Source organism: Perca flavescens, chromosome 18, assembly GCF_004354835.1.
Source record: "Perca flavescens isolate YP-PL-M2 chromosome 18, PFLA_1.0, whole genome shotgun sequence".
NCBI lineage: Eukaryota > Metazoa > Chordata > Actinopteri > Perciformes > Percidae > Perca > Perca flavescens.
Genome location: NC_041348.1, coordinates 18,171,832 through 18,188,038, shown reverse-complemented (window position 1 = coordinate 18,188,038; position 16,207 = coordinate 18,171,832). Strand labels below are relative to the sequence as shown.

Genomic DNA, 16,207 nt, shown 5'->3' with positions numbered 1-16,207 from the left:
GTGTGTGTGTGTGAGAGAGAGAGAGATAGAGAGTGTGAGTCACAGTCAGACCAAAGGCTGGGTGAATAGATAGAGTAAAAAGGGGACAAAAACAAGGACTGATTCTGACTCAGAACTTAAATCCTCCTCTGTTACCAATGTTGAGAGGAATTTGGGCTTGTCTTTTCTTTTGAATCCTACTTTGCAACATATTTCAGAGGCTATTTAGATCAACAAAGAAGCCATGCAGGGAGTTAATGGGAAACACAATCCCTTAACTACTATGTTTAATTGACAGAACCACATAACAAACCCATTAAATAGGAAGGAGTGTAAAGTAGCAGATATTTACTCACTCAAAGGCCCTACTACAGGTCTGTATCAGAGCTAACTAAATGACAGGCCTATCTCTCAATCTTTACGGAGCTGGCACGTAACCATAGTGTGAGTTAATATGTAACCATTGTGGGTGAGACTACAGGTAGCTTTACAAGGGCAGCAAAAACATATCACAAATTGCAAAAGTAAACACAGGCTGCAGCAAAGGGAATTGATTTTCCATGTATCTTTGAGTTGACCAACTTTGTTTTCATGCATAAAACAGGAAGAAGAAGAAATGGGGGAAGAGGGTTGTAAGGCCTTCTGTGATCTCGGTGTCCTTTGAAGACCTGAACACAGATGGTGAGTCCGTTGAGAGGAAATCCATCATTTCTGACGGGACTCAACACCCCCATTAACATAAGTCTGAATCATGACAAATATAGCCATGTGTCACCAGTCACTCCTCCCTGGTTCTTTCAATGGACGAAATGTGACAGTCACCTAGGACCTGACCAGCATCTCTTCACACTAATGATTATGTCATTATGACAGAGCAGCAAAAGTCAAAAAAGAAAAACACAACTCCAGATTCAAAGTCAGACATCTCAAATGAAAACTTATTTTATATTTTATCTATTTCTCCCTGGAATTAATGAATATCCATCTGTGGAGAGAATTCATGGTACAGAAGTAGGCTATATAGGCTACATTCATAATATGGGTCCTAACTAAGATTATGGTGACTCCTCTGATATATCCACTATATTACTACAGTAATGTACTGCTATAGGGTCAAGGTATTAAATATATAACGTTAGCCTAGATCTCACACGGCACACTAACAGTTACCAACAAGTCACCAGCACTGCAAACTTACGGATTTTGATGTTCTTCGGATCAAACTTGCGGACTTCACCCTGCAGCCTTTGCAGCCGCCCCTGAATCCTGCAGGATCTTCTGAACACCATCCCTGCCTCCATCTCGATGCCCAGGAAGATGTCGCTGGCATGTCGAGAAAGGTCGGAAAGTTGGTGAATTATGTTGGTCAAAGTATGACAGCCAACCTCATCCAATGACGAGAACAACACGGGTTTTCGCAACTTGCGTTTCCCGGTTTCTTCCCTTGGTATCCAGCCATCCCTCGCCGATAACCTACAAACACGCCGCGGCTCAACGCTCCTCTGATGAAAGGGCATGATTATTTCATACCAATAACTCCAGCGGGACCGAAAACTGTTCGCGCAAAAACCTCACAGCTTTAAAACAAATCCAAAACGCATCGTCCTTTGGCTGCTATTTTTTGCGAGGCAGTATAATCCCTCAGTCCCGCCATATTTTAGTTCAAAGCACGGGACTTTGTGCTGCTGCTGTACACTGGAGACGTTGCCTCCCAAAGTCTATTCAAATTCAACCAGACAGTGCATAGAACAGAGTGCAGGCTGGAGAGAAAAGAAAAAAACGCACAAGGAAAAGTCGGTAAAAGTACAAATAAAAACCCGGAAAATACTACAACCACCTGTAGCAAGCTGGAACCGGAGCCAGATATACAGAGGAGCCTCTACCTGCCTCCCTTCGAAGGCAGTACAGCAGTCGGCTGGAAAACCTGGACCGGGTTTCCTCCAAACGGAACCGGTTGGACTGAGGCGACCAACAAACTGAGAAGTTAGAAGAAATCACAGTGTGAGGCTAAAGTCACTATTTCATGAATTCTCTAGGTCAAATAACCATTCATATTTAATCCTTATTTTATGGTAATTCCTATAATTAGGGGTTATGAAAGATAGGCTATTACCTACCTTTAGTTGCATTCATTCAATTGTATAACATGTAATTTAAGTAATGTAGATTGCCAAATTGAGTACAATTAAAGGCATACTATGTAACTTTTCCCTCTTCGGTCCCCCTACAGGTTGTCTCATTGGAACTACAGCTCGCACGGCTGTAGTTCCAATGAGACAACCTGTAGGGGGACCGAAGCGGCGGGACGCGCGAGCTGTAGTTCCAGTGAGACAACCTGTAGGGGGGCCGAAGAGGGAAAAGTTACATACAGTAGTATGCCTTTAAGGTTGGAGCAAGTTAATGGTTATTATAGGTCTTTCCACATGATATAACCAAGGGGGTAAGCTTCGCTTCAGAACGCAAACCTCCGATGGCGCCATTTTGTTGCTACAAAGCGATCACCTCTTGTTAGCATTACACTGACCGCCATTTTTCTTTTACGTCACTTGACTGCAAATAACTTTGAATCTGAAGCGTTTAAAGACTCTATTTGTCCATTGTTTATTTCTAAAGAAACACGACAATGTATAAAAGGCTCCATTACCTTGTACCTCACGTTATAGATCCGTAGCAGACGTTTTTGTAAAAATTAGCTAACGATTGTGTCATAACCACGAGACTTACTGTCGCACAGTAGAGGAATTACCGTATAGTACAGGAGAAGCTCGCAGGCAGTTTTGACTTACATTAGCTGTTTAGGTTTAATTACTAATGTTAACTAGCATAGTTAGTTAGCAATAATTAGCCTGTGCTTATGTTATCTCCTTACATATACCTACACTCTCCGTCTCTGTAAGATTGGGAATGATTGAGATTTCTCTTGTCACAGCTACCAGAAGACTTACAACTTTCAGACACGTTGCTCACGTCACATTTACGTTGTCTCTGTCAGTTGGAGGCTGCGCAGTAAAGCAAGAGATCACCGGAAAAGTGCTTCTAATAGCCTTCACTGGTCTCCGTCCAGAGCAACGGGGTCTATTGATCCATTATATATATGTCAATGGATATAACCTAATAACTTCAGAGTAACGTTAGGCCTAGCTACACTACACAAATGCTGACTGATCCCAGAAAACCTGCTAAATATAACTTTTTTATTATTATCCTTTGGAGTTTTATAACCCTAATCAAATGGAGAAATAATGACGTTAAAATTAAATTACCTGTTATTGGTGTAATGAAGAGACTATTTTTTTTAAATCAACGTAAGCTAACCTAGCGTTAGCAAAAGTTACAGTGTAGTTTGAGTTATTAGTGCTATGACGTTAGTTAGTTAGCTAGCTAGCTAGGTTAAGAGTTCAGCTAACGTATATGTAACGTTACAGCTAACAGCGGAGTGTGGGCATTAGTGTTATCTAGTGAGTGACTCTTGAACTGATATTTTTGCATAGTATTTTAGTATTGAATGATCCACGAAACACCCACATTTACAAATTAGGCTAGCAAAAACAAATGCATAATGTTAGCGCGTTCATTTCAAACAAAGGATATGTTAGCTCATACCTTTTAAAATAACCCTGGACAACACATACTCTAAACACTTGTGTCTGATTGATATGTGTGTGTGTGTGTGTGTGTGTGTGTGTGTGTGTGTGTGTGTGTGTGTGTGTGTGTGTGTGTGTGTGTGTGTGTGTGTGTGTGTGTGTGTGTGTGTGTGTGTGCGTGTGTGTGTGTGTCTCATGTTTATCCAGGCGCTGTGTGCAGTCTGGCATTCCCACCATCGGTCTTTAAATTCCAAAGAGCAAACTCTCAATAGCATACCTTTTACCCAGCTCATCTTTAAACCTGTAAACTCGTGGCCATGGATTATTTTGAAAGTCTGGCTAACAATGTCCAGTTGGTAAAATGTATCTTTAATATTTATTGTGCTACCGGTGTCTTTAGGTGAACACAACTTCAACGGTGCCTCTATATGTGACATTAAATCAAAGGCTAAAAGTAGTTCCCCTGTCAATGTTTTCTTGTTACTCAACAAACTGTGAGTCTTCTAATTATTCTCCTGCTGGTACGTACACTGTGGCAACAGTTTAACATTACTCAATATAAAGAGTGTACAATGCTAATAAAGCTGTCTTCTGAACATATTGAAGGCCAGGGAGATTGTGCCGTTATCCTGTTAAACATGAGTAACATCCGCATTTCTCCTTCCCTCAGCACAAAATGTGAGAGCAGCGGGAGCATGACACATTCACCCACCAGCGGAAAAAGGAACTAGCCAATACTGTTCTTTTGTTTCAAGGCCATTTTCAGTGTCCTCACATTCCTAACATTGTCTCATTCGGTTCAAATGTAATCTTCTTAAACTGAAAGTGGTCTTCCACTTAGTAGCTGGTTGACAATTATTGATTACAGATGTTTTTTTTATTCCCAGCTATGACATGCCAAAATATCTGCTGGGAGCTAGGCAGTGAATGAATGAAAGGTCTGAATGTATTAAGGCATCATCAGAGAAAATAAAAATTATGAAAGTAGAAAAGTAAACTTCCCAATTCTAGAGAGGAACATAAGTTTAATCAGGATTAAATATATGCCCAAAAAAAGATCTTGCAACTCATAAGAGATCCAAACAAGTCAAAACAATACAAAAAGATGAGCTTTTCTGTCTGTCATGTCATTAGAGTCTTACAGTTGTATACTTCCTACAATTTGTTTTGGATCATTGGGGGTAAAGTGTATACATATCTCATTCACCATATTTTACAGTGCATTGATTCTCAAAACCATAGCCTTCTTCCACATTTAAAAACCCATACATAAACTCATTTATAGAATTATTTACATACAAGGCTTCATTCAACAAGTCAACTCAAACCATTTGGTGAGCAATAAGAAACTTAAGACATCACACATCAGAACATACAGGAACTTTCTTAAACTTCATGGCTTGGTTAAGCCATAGTGACATTTTGTTACACAAATCAATGAATGGATAGAAGGCAGGAGTGGCCTCTAATTAAATAATATGATAAACTAACAATCAGCAAGGACATTGGGCATATTACTCAACTTGCAAGTAATTCTGCCTGTGTCTTTAAAGGAACACGCCGACTTATTGGGAATTTAGCTTATTCACCGTAACCCCCAGAGTAAGACAAGTCGATACATACCCTTCTCATCTCCGTGCGTGCTGTTAACGCTGTCTGGCGGCTCCAGCGGCATCAGACCAGCACAGAACATGCAGGTGAATGGTTCCAGTAATCCTACTGCTCCCAATAAGTGACAAAATAATGCCAACATGTTCCTATTTACATGTTGTGATTTGTAGAGCCACAGCGTGTACAAAAAACAACATGAGACACAGCCGTCTTTTAACAGTAAACAAACCGGGAACTATATTCTCAGGTGGAAGAATATAGTACTTGGGTGGAGTGATATGCTCGCAGCAAGCCTGTCTGAGAATATAGTTCCCGGTTTGTTTGCTGTTAGAAGATGGCTGTGTCTCATGTTACGTTGTCTTTTGTACACGCTGTGACTCTACAAATCACAACATATAAATAGGAACATGTTGGCGTTATTTTGTCACTTTTGTCACAATTTGGAGCAGCAGGCTAGTTGGAACCAGTTACCTGCAGGATCTGTGCTAGGCTAAGCTAATGTTGGAACCGTCAGGCAGCGTTACAGCACGCACGGAGATGAGAAGGGTATGTATCGACTTGTCTTACTCTGGGGGTTACGGTGAATAAGCTAAAGTCCCAGTAAGTCGGCGTGTTCCTTTAAAGTTTGGTTGTATACACACACAAAAATGTACAAATACAGATCAACAAGTGATAAAGTGAAACCAAATGTCTCTGAAGCCTACTGAACACACTGCACACGCTGCTTATAATGCACCTAGGTGGTAGGTACACAAAGCATGCATATGTAATGTTAAACTAAACAACATAATAAATCTAAAGTATGGAAACAAATGAACTTAAATTGAATAAACTTAGATGTCACAACTGAGTTAGTAAGCAACAACATCACCAAAGACACAAAAATAAATCATCTCAGTTTATTCACGACACCTTATTTGAGATGACAATTTGAGTTAATTCATACCTGGAAGAAAAACAACAGCAACACTGTATTTTGTGTAATGTTTTTTGATTTCTGAGTGCTGCAGAGATGTAACAGTGTGTTATGACCTCCAAAACATGGAATTTATATTGTGTATGTCAAAAGTGAGTACAGCATCTCCAAACACACAGAATGATAAACACAAAAAACATCCCAGGTAATATTAATATAACATCGGTTGTAATACCAGCTCCTTTTTTTCTTGATTCTATCATGAAGAATTGATAAGCAAAAGACAGTGGATGATTTATTGTAATCAGTCATGTGGAAACAGACACACCAATAAAATATTTGTTAGAGAAAGGGAGAAAAAAATTTTATTTAGTAAATTTGTTTTTAAACTTCTTGCTGTGTATCACAGAGATGCTTGAGTTTATAAAGCCAGAGGGCCTACTTTTCCATGTGCGTGTTATGTTATATTTACTCCTTTAGCATTCGTGACACTATTTTGACTTGCCAGTCCTTCATAATGTTTGCCAGCCCAGTAGACTCCATTAAAAAAAAAAAAAAAACTACTCATGGTGCACTGTGTCAATCAGATTGTATAAAGAAATAAAGGTGAAAGTCATAAATAAGCCCAAAAGAGCACTGCTTTCACTAAACATCCTCTCAGATCTTCATATATGCATGGTGGCTGGGGAAGAGAATAACACTCTGCTATTTAACAAAAAAAAAAAAAGAAGATGATTAAGTGCATGTACAATGGTGTTTTTAATGTGTGTGAGAGACTTGGCAAAGACCAGAAGCTCTTTGTGGAACAGAGGCATAGTGTTATGAAGTACATTTGCAATATAATTAGATTTTCAACATTGTCTGTGTTCTTGTGGGATTAACAACTACTGTTACCACCAAACAGGAAACGTTGGCTCACAGAGTGCTGGACTTGCCGGGTTTCCGGTTATGGTTATGAAAGCGTCACTCAGGGCAGAAGCAGCCACAAGGCCACGTTGGGCTGGGGTGGTGACCGAAGAGGAGCCCGGGGTGAAAAGTGGTCAAATACAATATGAAAGCAAAGTCCTACAGCTTGGTCTATGGGAGCACAGCAAGGACAGGTGGTGAATATACAACAGGAATACACACTCCTCTTCCAGGGGCTCGATGACAGGCTCAAGCATGGGTGTATCTTGGGACACGCATACACATACAGTACATACATACATACATACATACATACATATTAGTCCAATCTCCAAACTAGGGCTCCAGATGTGTCTCTTTGTCACCCTCTGGTGGTTTTGTCCAGATCTGGTATCACTATCTCTTTCACACACACACACACACACACAGCGATCGCACAAATCTCCACCTACACACACACACACACACACACACACACACACACACACACAGGAACATACACTCCTTGGCTCCCCTGTGTCTGTATTCAGGCTTATCTGGTGTAGTAGACTCTGTAATAAACACTCTTGGAGCGCCAGAGTGAATAGGAGTTGTCAAACTTGAGCAGGTAGACGCCGCGGCCGGGGTACTGGTGGCTGCCGGCGTACACCTCCTCATGACAGTCCCGCCGGTACACCGGCACAATCTCATCCACCTGAGGCTTCCCTGCCTCCTTCTTCGCCTTCTCCTCCTCACTGGGATCACCTGAGGACACAACAACAACGTATCAAGTTGCGATAGAAAGCAGGAGTGATTCACCAATGAGTCTCATCTTTATGAAAAACACACACACACACACACACACACACACACACACACACACACACACACACACACACACACACACACACACACACACACACACACACACACACACACCTACAGATAGTCAGAAGTGAAGTTTAGAAGGACTGGCATATCTGCCAAAGGCTAATTTGTGCGGTTACTTTAACTAACAAAAACATACCAATTCCACTGTACAATATTGCCTTTTATCTTAACATATATTGCCACAATTCATTTCTATGCACACACCACTGCGCTGGTTTTCACCAAAGAACACAAGCAGGACTTCCTCTACCCCCGGGAAAACTATCAGATGTTTAACTATGGCGTAGGCAAGTTCTGCACTTGAGATAAGAATACAATAATATTATCTGAAAAAAATAGTTATTCATCTCTCAAGTGGCCGATGAGTGAAGCAACAGAAACAAATTGATAAAACAGACAGACATTCCTATTCAAAGCAGTTGCTTCTGGGGCAAAGATGGAACTAAATAACCACCATCACTTTACATGTCATGAAATAAGAATATGTTGTATATATTATCCATAGCAAATGGCCCTGAAGATCAAAGGGGCAATTATGACCCAACTGTACCATTTTACAACATGACATCATGACGCTACTTTCCTAAAGCCAAGTGGCGTGTTATCTGTACACATTTCGAGCTATCCGCGTGTATGTCTACGTTGTGTACAGCGAACGTCAGTCTGCTACGTCACAGAGTAAACATACACGGCACTTTCTAAAGCCACGTGGCTTGTTATCGCGAGGCTACGGTTGAGTTTAGGAAACGACACACACGGGTTGGGTTTAGGAAAACAAATGTGTAACGGAAACGTCACACACGGGACGCAATCCCTGCTCTCCTGGGTGAAAGTCCTGCGTTTTACCCATCCTACACCCCGATCAACCTCCCTACACGGATTTTCGCCCTTTCATACTACTCGCTACGGCGTCAATTCACACGCAATCCCAAGGTAATGTAAGTCAATGGAGGCCAAACGGCGTTGATAAACACGCTAAAAAGCGAGTATGCGTATTGATAACACCCCAATACTGGCATAAGAATTGTCGTGTCATACATACGCCACTTCATGAGATCAGTCTGCATTTTATATCCAAAAGCAAAACTGTGAAACTAAGGGAACAGCAAAGTTCCAATTCCAGTTCTTGGAAAAATATTTTTAATTTACATAATTATAAACACATAATAGGAGAGCCTACAACCACACACATCATGGTAAGTAAAGCTGTTTTACCACTTTCAGAAACACTGCAGGCTTATTCACACAGACTTCCCACCCACACCTCACCTTCCTCTTCCTCGTCCTCATCACTGGACTCAGACACGTGCACGCTGACCGAAGCAGAGGCAGCGTCCGTCCATTCGAAGAAGACCCCGAAGCCGATGTCATAATAGTCCGTGGCAAACTCCCAGAACAGGTAAGAGCCCTCCTCGTGGGTGGGCACACGCACTGTCACCACCTCGCCACGCCCCACTGTGATCACACTATCTGCGTCCTGCCGGATTTTCTCCTTGAAGTCCTTGATCTGTGGCCGTGTCCACATGGAGGGAGCAGCTATGACTGGTGGCGAGTCTGCAGTGATCGAAGCACAAGAGACTTCTCACAATCTTTTATAAATGTATATATAGTTTGAATTTCAGTGATTTCTTACCAGCATACACAGGCTGAATGCCAAACCAGCTCAACTAACAGGCCACCTGTTTATGCGCGTGTGTGTGTGTGTGTGTGTGTGTGTGTGTGTGTGTGTGTGTGTGTGTCAGGGAAAGAGAAAGCATGTGTAGGCTACATATGACCAATGTCAAAGAGTTGCATAGTAGGCCATCCATCCATCTTTCCTCAAAACATTGTTTTGGCAGTGAGCAGCCAGCCACAGTGGTTGATTTAGCCCAGGACATATTGGTTTTGGAATCAGACCAAGGCCTTGCTCATTACTGGTCTGAGTTGTTACTCTTCTGTAAGCAGAATGTGTGGTTGGACGATACCTAAACCAGCAGATTTTCATGTTTCACTTGTTCCAGCTCTTCTCCTCCCTGCCCTCCAGGTCGCATTAACAAGGACACATCAGATAATAAGCAGGTTTCAAGTTTGGTATAAAGCTTGGTTTGTCTGACAGAGCGCTCCCCCACCCGCCCTGCCCTGTAGCCAAAAGCTACACAATAAGGAAAATGTTGAGTATTTCTGCATGAAGTCAACTCCAGTGGTTTATGGTTTTTAAATGAGGCCCACCAACCTAATAAAGGCCCGTTCTCGGAGACCTCCTCTGCCGGCTCAGGCTCTGGCTCCCGGTCCATGCTCTCCGAGTACGAGTCCGACTGGCCTCCGTTGACTGTAGTGGTTTCCTCGCCAGTAGGTGGTAAAGCTGCACACAGCGGTCCTGCTGCTGGGGCGGGGATGGGTTCACCACTATTGAAGCCGCTAGATTCAAGGGTACCCTGCCCCATCGAATCAGCCTGCTTCTGTAAGGCCGCCTGGGACCAAAGGAATACAACACTGAGTCAAGACATTCAAATTCAAATTAGGGGCGTAAACCAAGAATGTTATGTTTGATTTAGTATTTTGATTTAGTTCTTTTACAGACATTTAAACATTGGCCCATGACTATTTATCAATTTACTGTCCATCTTTAAAAGAAGATGTGCCAATACCTAAGCATCCAATTAATCAATGAAAGGCCATCATTCAGTTGGTGATTACGTAGTACCTGTTGCTGTGCCAGCTGGACCTGGTAGAGCTGCTGCATGTACTGCTGGTAGTGCTGCTCCTGGAGCTGACGGATGAGGCCCAGCTGTTGCTCTGGGCTGTTGGGGTACTGCTGAGCAGCATACTGTTGGAACTGCACCGCTGTCTGCGCATTCAATGCCGCCATTATCTGTTGTCTGGGAAATAAAACACGGAGGCAGAGTTGGTGAGGAAGGAAATACAGGAAATGGAGAGGAGACACTGGTGGGACAGTGGAAAGTTGGAGGGTTTTAACATAGAAACAAGAGTGGTAGTGAGTAAGGAGCTTGTCCTCTGTTGAACCGGTTTCAGCCGATCACTGACCCTGCTAAAGTGCCCGGACTGACAATGAATCGGTCACCGCTCCAGAACTAAAAAGACAACACCCCTGTAAGATATCAGGGTCAGGGAAGTGCCATGACCACGTACAAGTCATGCTGAAGTCAAATTGAATGTATTGCAAACACACAGTGATGTAGACACACATACTTCTGCTGCTCAATCCGTAGCCTTTCCTCCTCTGCCTGTCTCCTTTCCTCTTCCTCTCTCCTCAGCCTTTCCTCCTCCTCAAGCCTTTTTCTCTCCTCCTCCTGCCTTTGTCGCTCCCTCTCCTCCTCCTCCAGTCGCTGTCGCTCCTCTTCTTCTTTCCTGGGAAAGACCAAAGTAATGTAGTTTATTAGAAATTGTGCAAACTGTCAAATTCACACACAAAAAAAAAAAAAAAAAAATACACCCTCAGTCCTTAAATGTCCACTATTTCCCCTGCTGCTTTACAGTTTGTCTGGCTGCATATAGGAGTCTTTATTTAGACACTGTAGCAATGGGATGTCCCTCAAGGGAGCTGAACTTACCTTTTCCTCTCCTGCTCCTCCCTTTCGATCTTGTGTGAGGTGACGTAGGGAGCGAAGAGGTTACAGCACTTGTTCAGCAGCTTGACAAACTCCACCATGGCCTCCTCCTTCTCCAGGTTACCCAGGGAGGCCCACTCTTTTCTGCGCACAGAGCGAGAAAGAAGGTGAGATGATTGTTTTACAATAGAAAAACAAAAACAAGAGACATTTAAAATGGCAGCATTTGTAACAACCATTGTTTCTTTAGAACATAACAAGGCAAACTTAAATTTCTACAACTATATTTCATAATTTAATGCAAACATGAAATTTGTGCAAATAGTGAACCCTCAGTAGATTTGAAATACGTAAGTGTGTGTCAGAGAAGCAGGTTGTGTTACATTAAAGGTTTTCATACATTTTTAATACATAAAACGGAATGACAAGCACACCACATGTTTAATCGACTAGATTTACACACCAAATTGCTGGAATATATACCAGATTTGAAAAGTCACACCCGCTGGCACACGCATAGAGATGTCTGCTGGGGTTACCTGCGGTCATTGCCGAGGACATCAAAGAAGCCGACCTCCGGTGAAGCATCAGGATTATAAGGGCCCAGTAACACCTGTTTGTGCAGAGCCACCAGTCGGAGCTTCTCCTCATACGTTGGGTGGAAGGCCTTTCCATCTTTATCTGAGAGCAGAGATGTGGAAGCAACGAGTTTGCATTTATTTGTTTTTTATGTCCATCAGTGAAAAGTGCTTGTAAATACTAAAATACAAATTTGTGTCTTAGTTTAACACAAATTAGCAACAATAGAAAGAAAGAAAGAAAGAAAGAGAGAGAGAGAGAGAGATAACACTTAATAACATCCTCACATAGGGCTGGGCGATAGGGAGAAAATCAGATATCACGATATTCTTGACCAAATATATTCTAAGGTTGACAATTGGTGCTTTAACAAAATATCTTCACACTTAGATTTTAGATAAATAATCATCGGTATTATGTGGACATAATGTCTTACGTGGGGAAAAGGCAAATCATAGAACAGCTAGTAAGTTCAGAAAGGTACATCACTTTACTGTAATGCAGCCTTTAAAACCATAGAGACAACACTTATGTCATATCACAATATTATGATATCCAAAATCTAAGACAATATCTAGTGTCATATCACGATATCGATATAATAATCGATATATTGCCCAGCTCTATCCTCACTGTAAAATGACTTCAATCACAGTGAAAGTATGTAACTAGGGGTGAGGCAAGGATCAGATTTATGTATACAAGTGAAGTTACACAACTAGACCCAACCCTAAGGGACTAAAACTACATCACTAAATATTCAAAGCACAGATTACTATTGCACCAAACCTGTTTGTACAGTCATCACAACTGATAGAATTAAAACAGTACAAACGTGCTCAGGATGTTTGCAAAGAAACAATTTACTACACCTTGTGGTAAAGGCAAGGTGACCCACGGAGGGCAGGATAGTAGGGCTGTCCTCGACTAAAGAAATTCTTAGTCGACTAACACTTATACAATTTTGTTGACTAATCGATTAGTTGATTTAATTGACAGAGCTGTGCGCTTTGAGAGGTGGTTAAGACTAGAAAAGCACAATATAAATGTAGTTAATTAACCATCTGTAAAACTGAGTTTCTCCACAATTAATCCTGCAAAAGCACCACTTTAAATCTTGTGTTTACCATAAATATGCTCATAAGTTTCTTGGAAATGAGTAATTAAGCATGAATAAGCATAAAAAATGACTAATCAACTAAAGAAATCTTAGTCGACTAAGACCAAAATGACTGATTAGGTGACTAATCGACTAAGAGGTGGCAGCCCTACAGGATAGTATATTTATACATTTGATTTATAATTATAAATTTCTTCTAAGGCTGAGTTAGATCTAAAAGGCTGATACACTTCGGATACACTGTACTGTTTTGACTTGCTTAATCTTGACAAATATTACTTAATGAACTCAAATAAGGCTTTGATCTTGAAACCAACAATGGATGTTTAGCTGCCTGGTTACATACTGCAATACAATATTCCTTGAGCGTAAAGTATGCAATATTTAAGAGATGACACTGATGTCAATTGTGTCTTAACAGTGACTGTCCAGGTAAAATAGCTTTCCATGTTTGTATGCATGGAAAACACAAATACAAGTAATCGCGTTGCACGTTGTATTGGATTTCCTGTTGGAGTAGCAGCAGGGAGTTCTATATGGATATGAGGAAGCAGTTAAGCTGTAAAACAGACCAGTGGTCATTACATCCATTAAGTGCCGGAAAAGTGGTTTCAAGCAGCTCTGCGAACTGGTTTTAAAGACGTCGAGCTGAGACTATGGGTCGGTTGTATCCACAGGACTAACCAACTCCATCAGCACAGAAGACACCTGTCTTAATTCATTAGATGCAGATTTGTGTAAGCAACTGTTATGCTGGCTCCCTTCAGCCGTATCAGTGACAGGGCAGGGCGTGTTTAAAGCTCCCAAACTACTCACTATCAGCCACCATTCGGTTAAGATGGATAGCTTCTTACATTACAACTCTTTGCGTCATTAGCTGATGGGGCAGTCGCATGACAAGCCAGGTTATTCTTCCCAAACTCAAATAAAAAGGTAACGTTACAAAGAAGGTAGCTAGACAACACCAGGCCACTGAACTCGGAAGTGCCGATCTTATTGTATCTGTTAGCAGGTGTGGCTACTCATTAGCTATGTAGCTAGCTAATGTAAAACGTTGCAGCGGACAGCAGCAGCCCCGGTGGTGACAGCTAACGTTAGCATTCGGCTAACCTCAGCCAGCCAGTGATTCTCCTCGCAATTTAACGGTCGGTTCGATCACTAACTGCTTATTTACGGTTCAAGCGGTGAGTTAATAACAAGCGTAAAAATACCTTTGAAAAATTTAAGGCCCATTCCGTACAGCTCCAGCAAAGGAAAGCCCCATTTTCTCTCTATCGCAGATTTGTCTGTCTCTCCATCTTCGCCTCCCGCGACACCCGGCGTATCGGTCTCGGGTTCCGCGGGTTTAGGGTCAGGATCTTCGACCTGGATCTGCTCGCCCTCCGGGTCAGGACTGAGGGTGAGGCCATCGATAGAAACTTCGAGCCGGCTGGAAGTAGCACTGTCGAGGTCGCCGCTCTGAACCTCTGTCGCCATCATGCACACTGTCAGCTGAAGCAGCCACGTACCTACTTCCGTTTAGACTTAGCGGAAGTTCCGGGACATTTTTTATTTTTTTTTCTCCTTAGATGTAAATAATGACGACGCTTTAACCGATAGGAGAAATATTACGGATTCGTTTAAATGAATGTTAAATTGTTTACAGTAATCGTATTTGTAATTCACTTTATTTTAACCAGGAAATGACACAACAAAGTGGCCATTTTCTATTGTGAATTGTATTACTATATGTAAAGTAATAGTAAAAAGCAATAACTAGCCTACTCAACTTTAGTATGGTTGTAACTGTTAATTAAACGTTAATTCCCATGGCAATAGTCACTCATACACACATACATAGCTATGTCTTCAAATTTGGCATCGTAAGGTATTTTTTACTGCTGAAGAATTCACTTTGCATGTGCACGATAATGTGCATTTCTAAGAAATAGAGATGCTGAAGAAGCCTATTACTTTAAAGTTTAACATGATGTTTTCTTTTTTATAAATATAAATCAATCAATTCTGACCCACTCACAAGCGTCTTGTTACAGCCCATTTGTGACATTTATTTTCATTTTACTGTCTTTTAAATGAGCGTATGCTTATTTGTCTACCAGGAAGAATTGAGATGAAAGATGAAACATAGAATACATGACAAAACTACATAAAACATTATAAAATACATGTAAAATACAGTTTTAAGACATTTGTCTGGATTATATGGATATGATATTATATTCTATACATTTTTATTTTACACAAATTAGTGTAGTGAATTCGTTTGAAAAGTTATTTGTGCTTTAAAACTTATCTTGGCTATAATTTAGTCAGTGGAATGGGTGGGGATGGAAGAATTTGTTTTGTTTTTTTGCCTTTCTTTTGTAAATATTAATCATAGCATTACCAAGACTCGAACTGTATAAATATTTGAGTTTAAATTTGATAGCAATATATTGGCTGGCAGTCCTGTTTTATAAATACCAAAAAAATAAGGATCCATTAAATTAGAAAAACAGAATTGTCAGTGCTCTCTAGTGGACAAACTAAGAAATAGAGACACTGTTCCAGAATGACCTCAGACATATCTTTGGAATTTACCGACATGTCTTGTTAAACCAATGGCAATGTATCTGCAATAAGCTAACAGCGATTGTTGATGTATCAGATGGATGATTTATCGCACCAGCTAATATGAATTTATTTACTTTATTGAAGTAACGTTCACACTTCTGTGCTTAGAAGATGTGTACACACACAACAATCATCACACTCAACTAATGTTTGTAATAATATTAATGGCCATTTACACTGAGCCCACATTTCTGAAACTAGGCTCTATATGTATACTAAAATGTCCCTCAAATACACAAAGACTGAACTCATAACAAAGGCCCCTAAAACAGCTGACATTTTCACATATACCTGCAAACTTGTGAGGATAACTTACCTGTCTGTCTGCAGGTCAAATGTATAGTGGTCACAGGTCAAACTGTGGATTAAACAGTGGTCAGACATTAAAGGTGTGAACATGCTTTTGTTTGTGTCTGCAGAGTCAGCTGCCAACTGGAAATGGCCAGTAGGAATCCCAAAGTTTTTTTTACTGTTTGATGTT

At 41.1% G+C, this 16,207-nt stretch overlaps 2 protein-coding genes across 5 annotated transcripts in view; both read right to left on the bottom strand.

Moving 5' to 3' along the window:
* The window catches only part of nhsl1b (NHS-like 1b), a 113,189-nt gene extending 111,330 nt beyond the window's left edge, over positions 1 to 1,859 (bottom strand). For 2 of the 4 annotated variants that reach the window (XM_028605367.1, XM_028605368.1), the window contains exon 1: positions 1,178 to 1,858. In XM_028605367.1, coding sequence (XP_028461168.1) covers positions 1,178 to 1,496 — 319 coding nt within the window. In that variant the 5' untranslated portion in view covers positions 1,497 to 1,858. Of the gene's footprint in view, positions 1 to 1,177 lie in introns of all 4 variants that reach the window. The other 2 variants (XM_028605370.1, XM_028605365.1) reach the window with 2 other exon arrangements.
* A 4,199-nt stretch (positions 1,860 to 6,058) lies between these two features.
* On the bottom strand, positions 6,059 to 14,641 carry acbd3 (acyl-Coenzyme A binding domain containing 3). The gene is made up of 8 exons (XM_028605920.1): positions 14,325 to 14,641; positions 11,954 to 12,095; positions 11,418 to 11,558; positions 11,056 to 11,214; positions 10,550 to 10,724; positions 10,079 to 10,316; positions 9,136 to 9,420; positions 6,059 to 7,740 (listed from the first exon to the last, which is right to left on the bottom strand). Exons 1-8 carry the CDS (start codon positions 14,590 to 14,592, stop codon positions 7,529 to 7,531), a joined length of 1,620 nt encoding a protein of 539 aa, XP_028461721.1. The 5' UTR covers positions 14,593 to 14,641; the 3' UTR covers positions 6,059 to 7,528.
* Positions 14,642 to 16,207: the final 1,566 nt, after the last annotated feature.

What these genes read in the sequence shown, in the direction of transcription:
- acbd3 (XM_028605920.1), bottom strand. Translation starts at nt 14,592, where the DNA reads ATGATGGCGACAGAGGTTCAGAGCGGCGACCTCGACAGTGCTACTTCC. An exon ending in TCCAGCTGGCACAGCAACAG is followed by an intron (nt 10,317 to 10,549) that starts GTACTACGTAAT and finishes CTTTGGTCCCAG; the next exon opens with GCGGCCTTACAGAAGCAGGC. An exon ending in TGAGGACGAGGAAGAGGAAG is followed by an intron (nt 7,741 to 9,135) that starts GTGAGGTGTGGG and finishes TTGTGTCCTCAG; the next exon opens with GTGATCCCAGTGAGGAGGAG.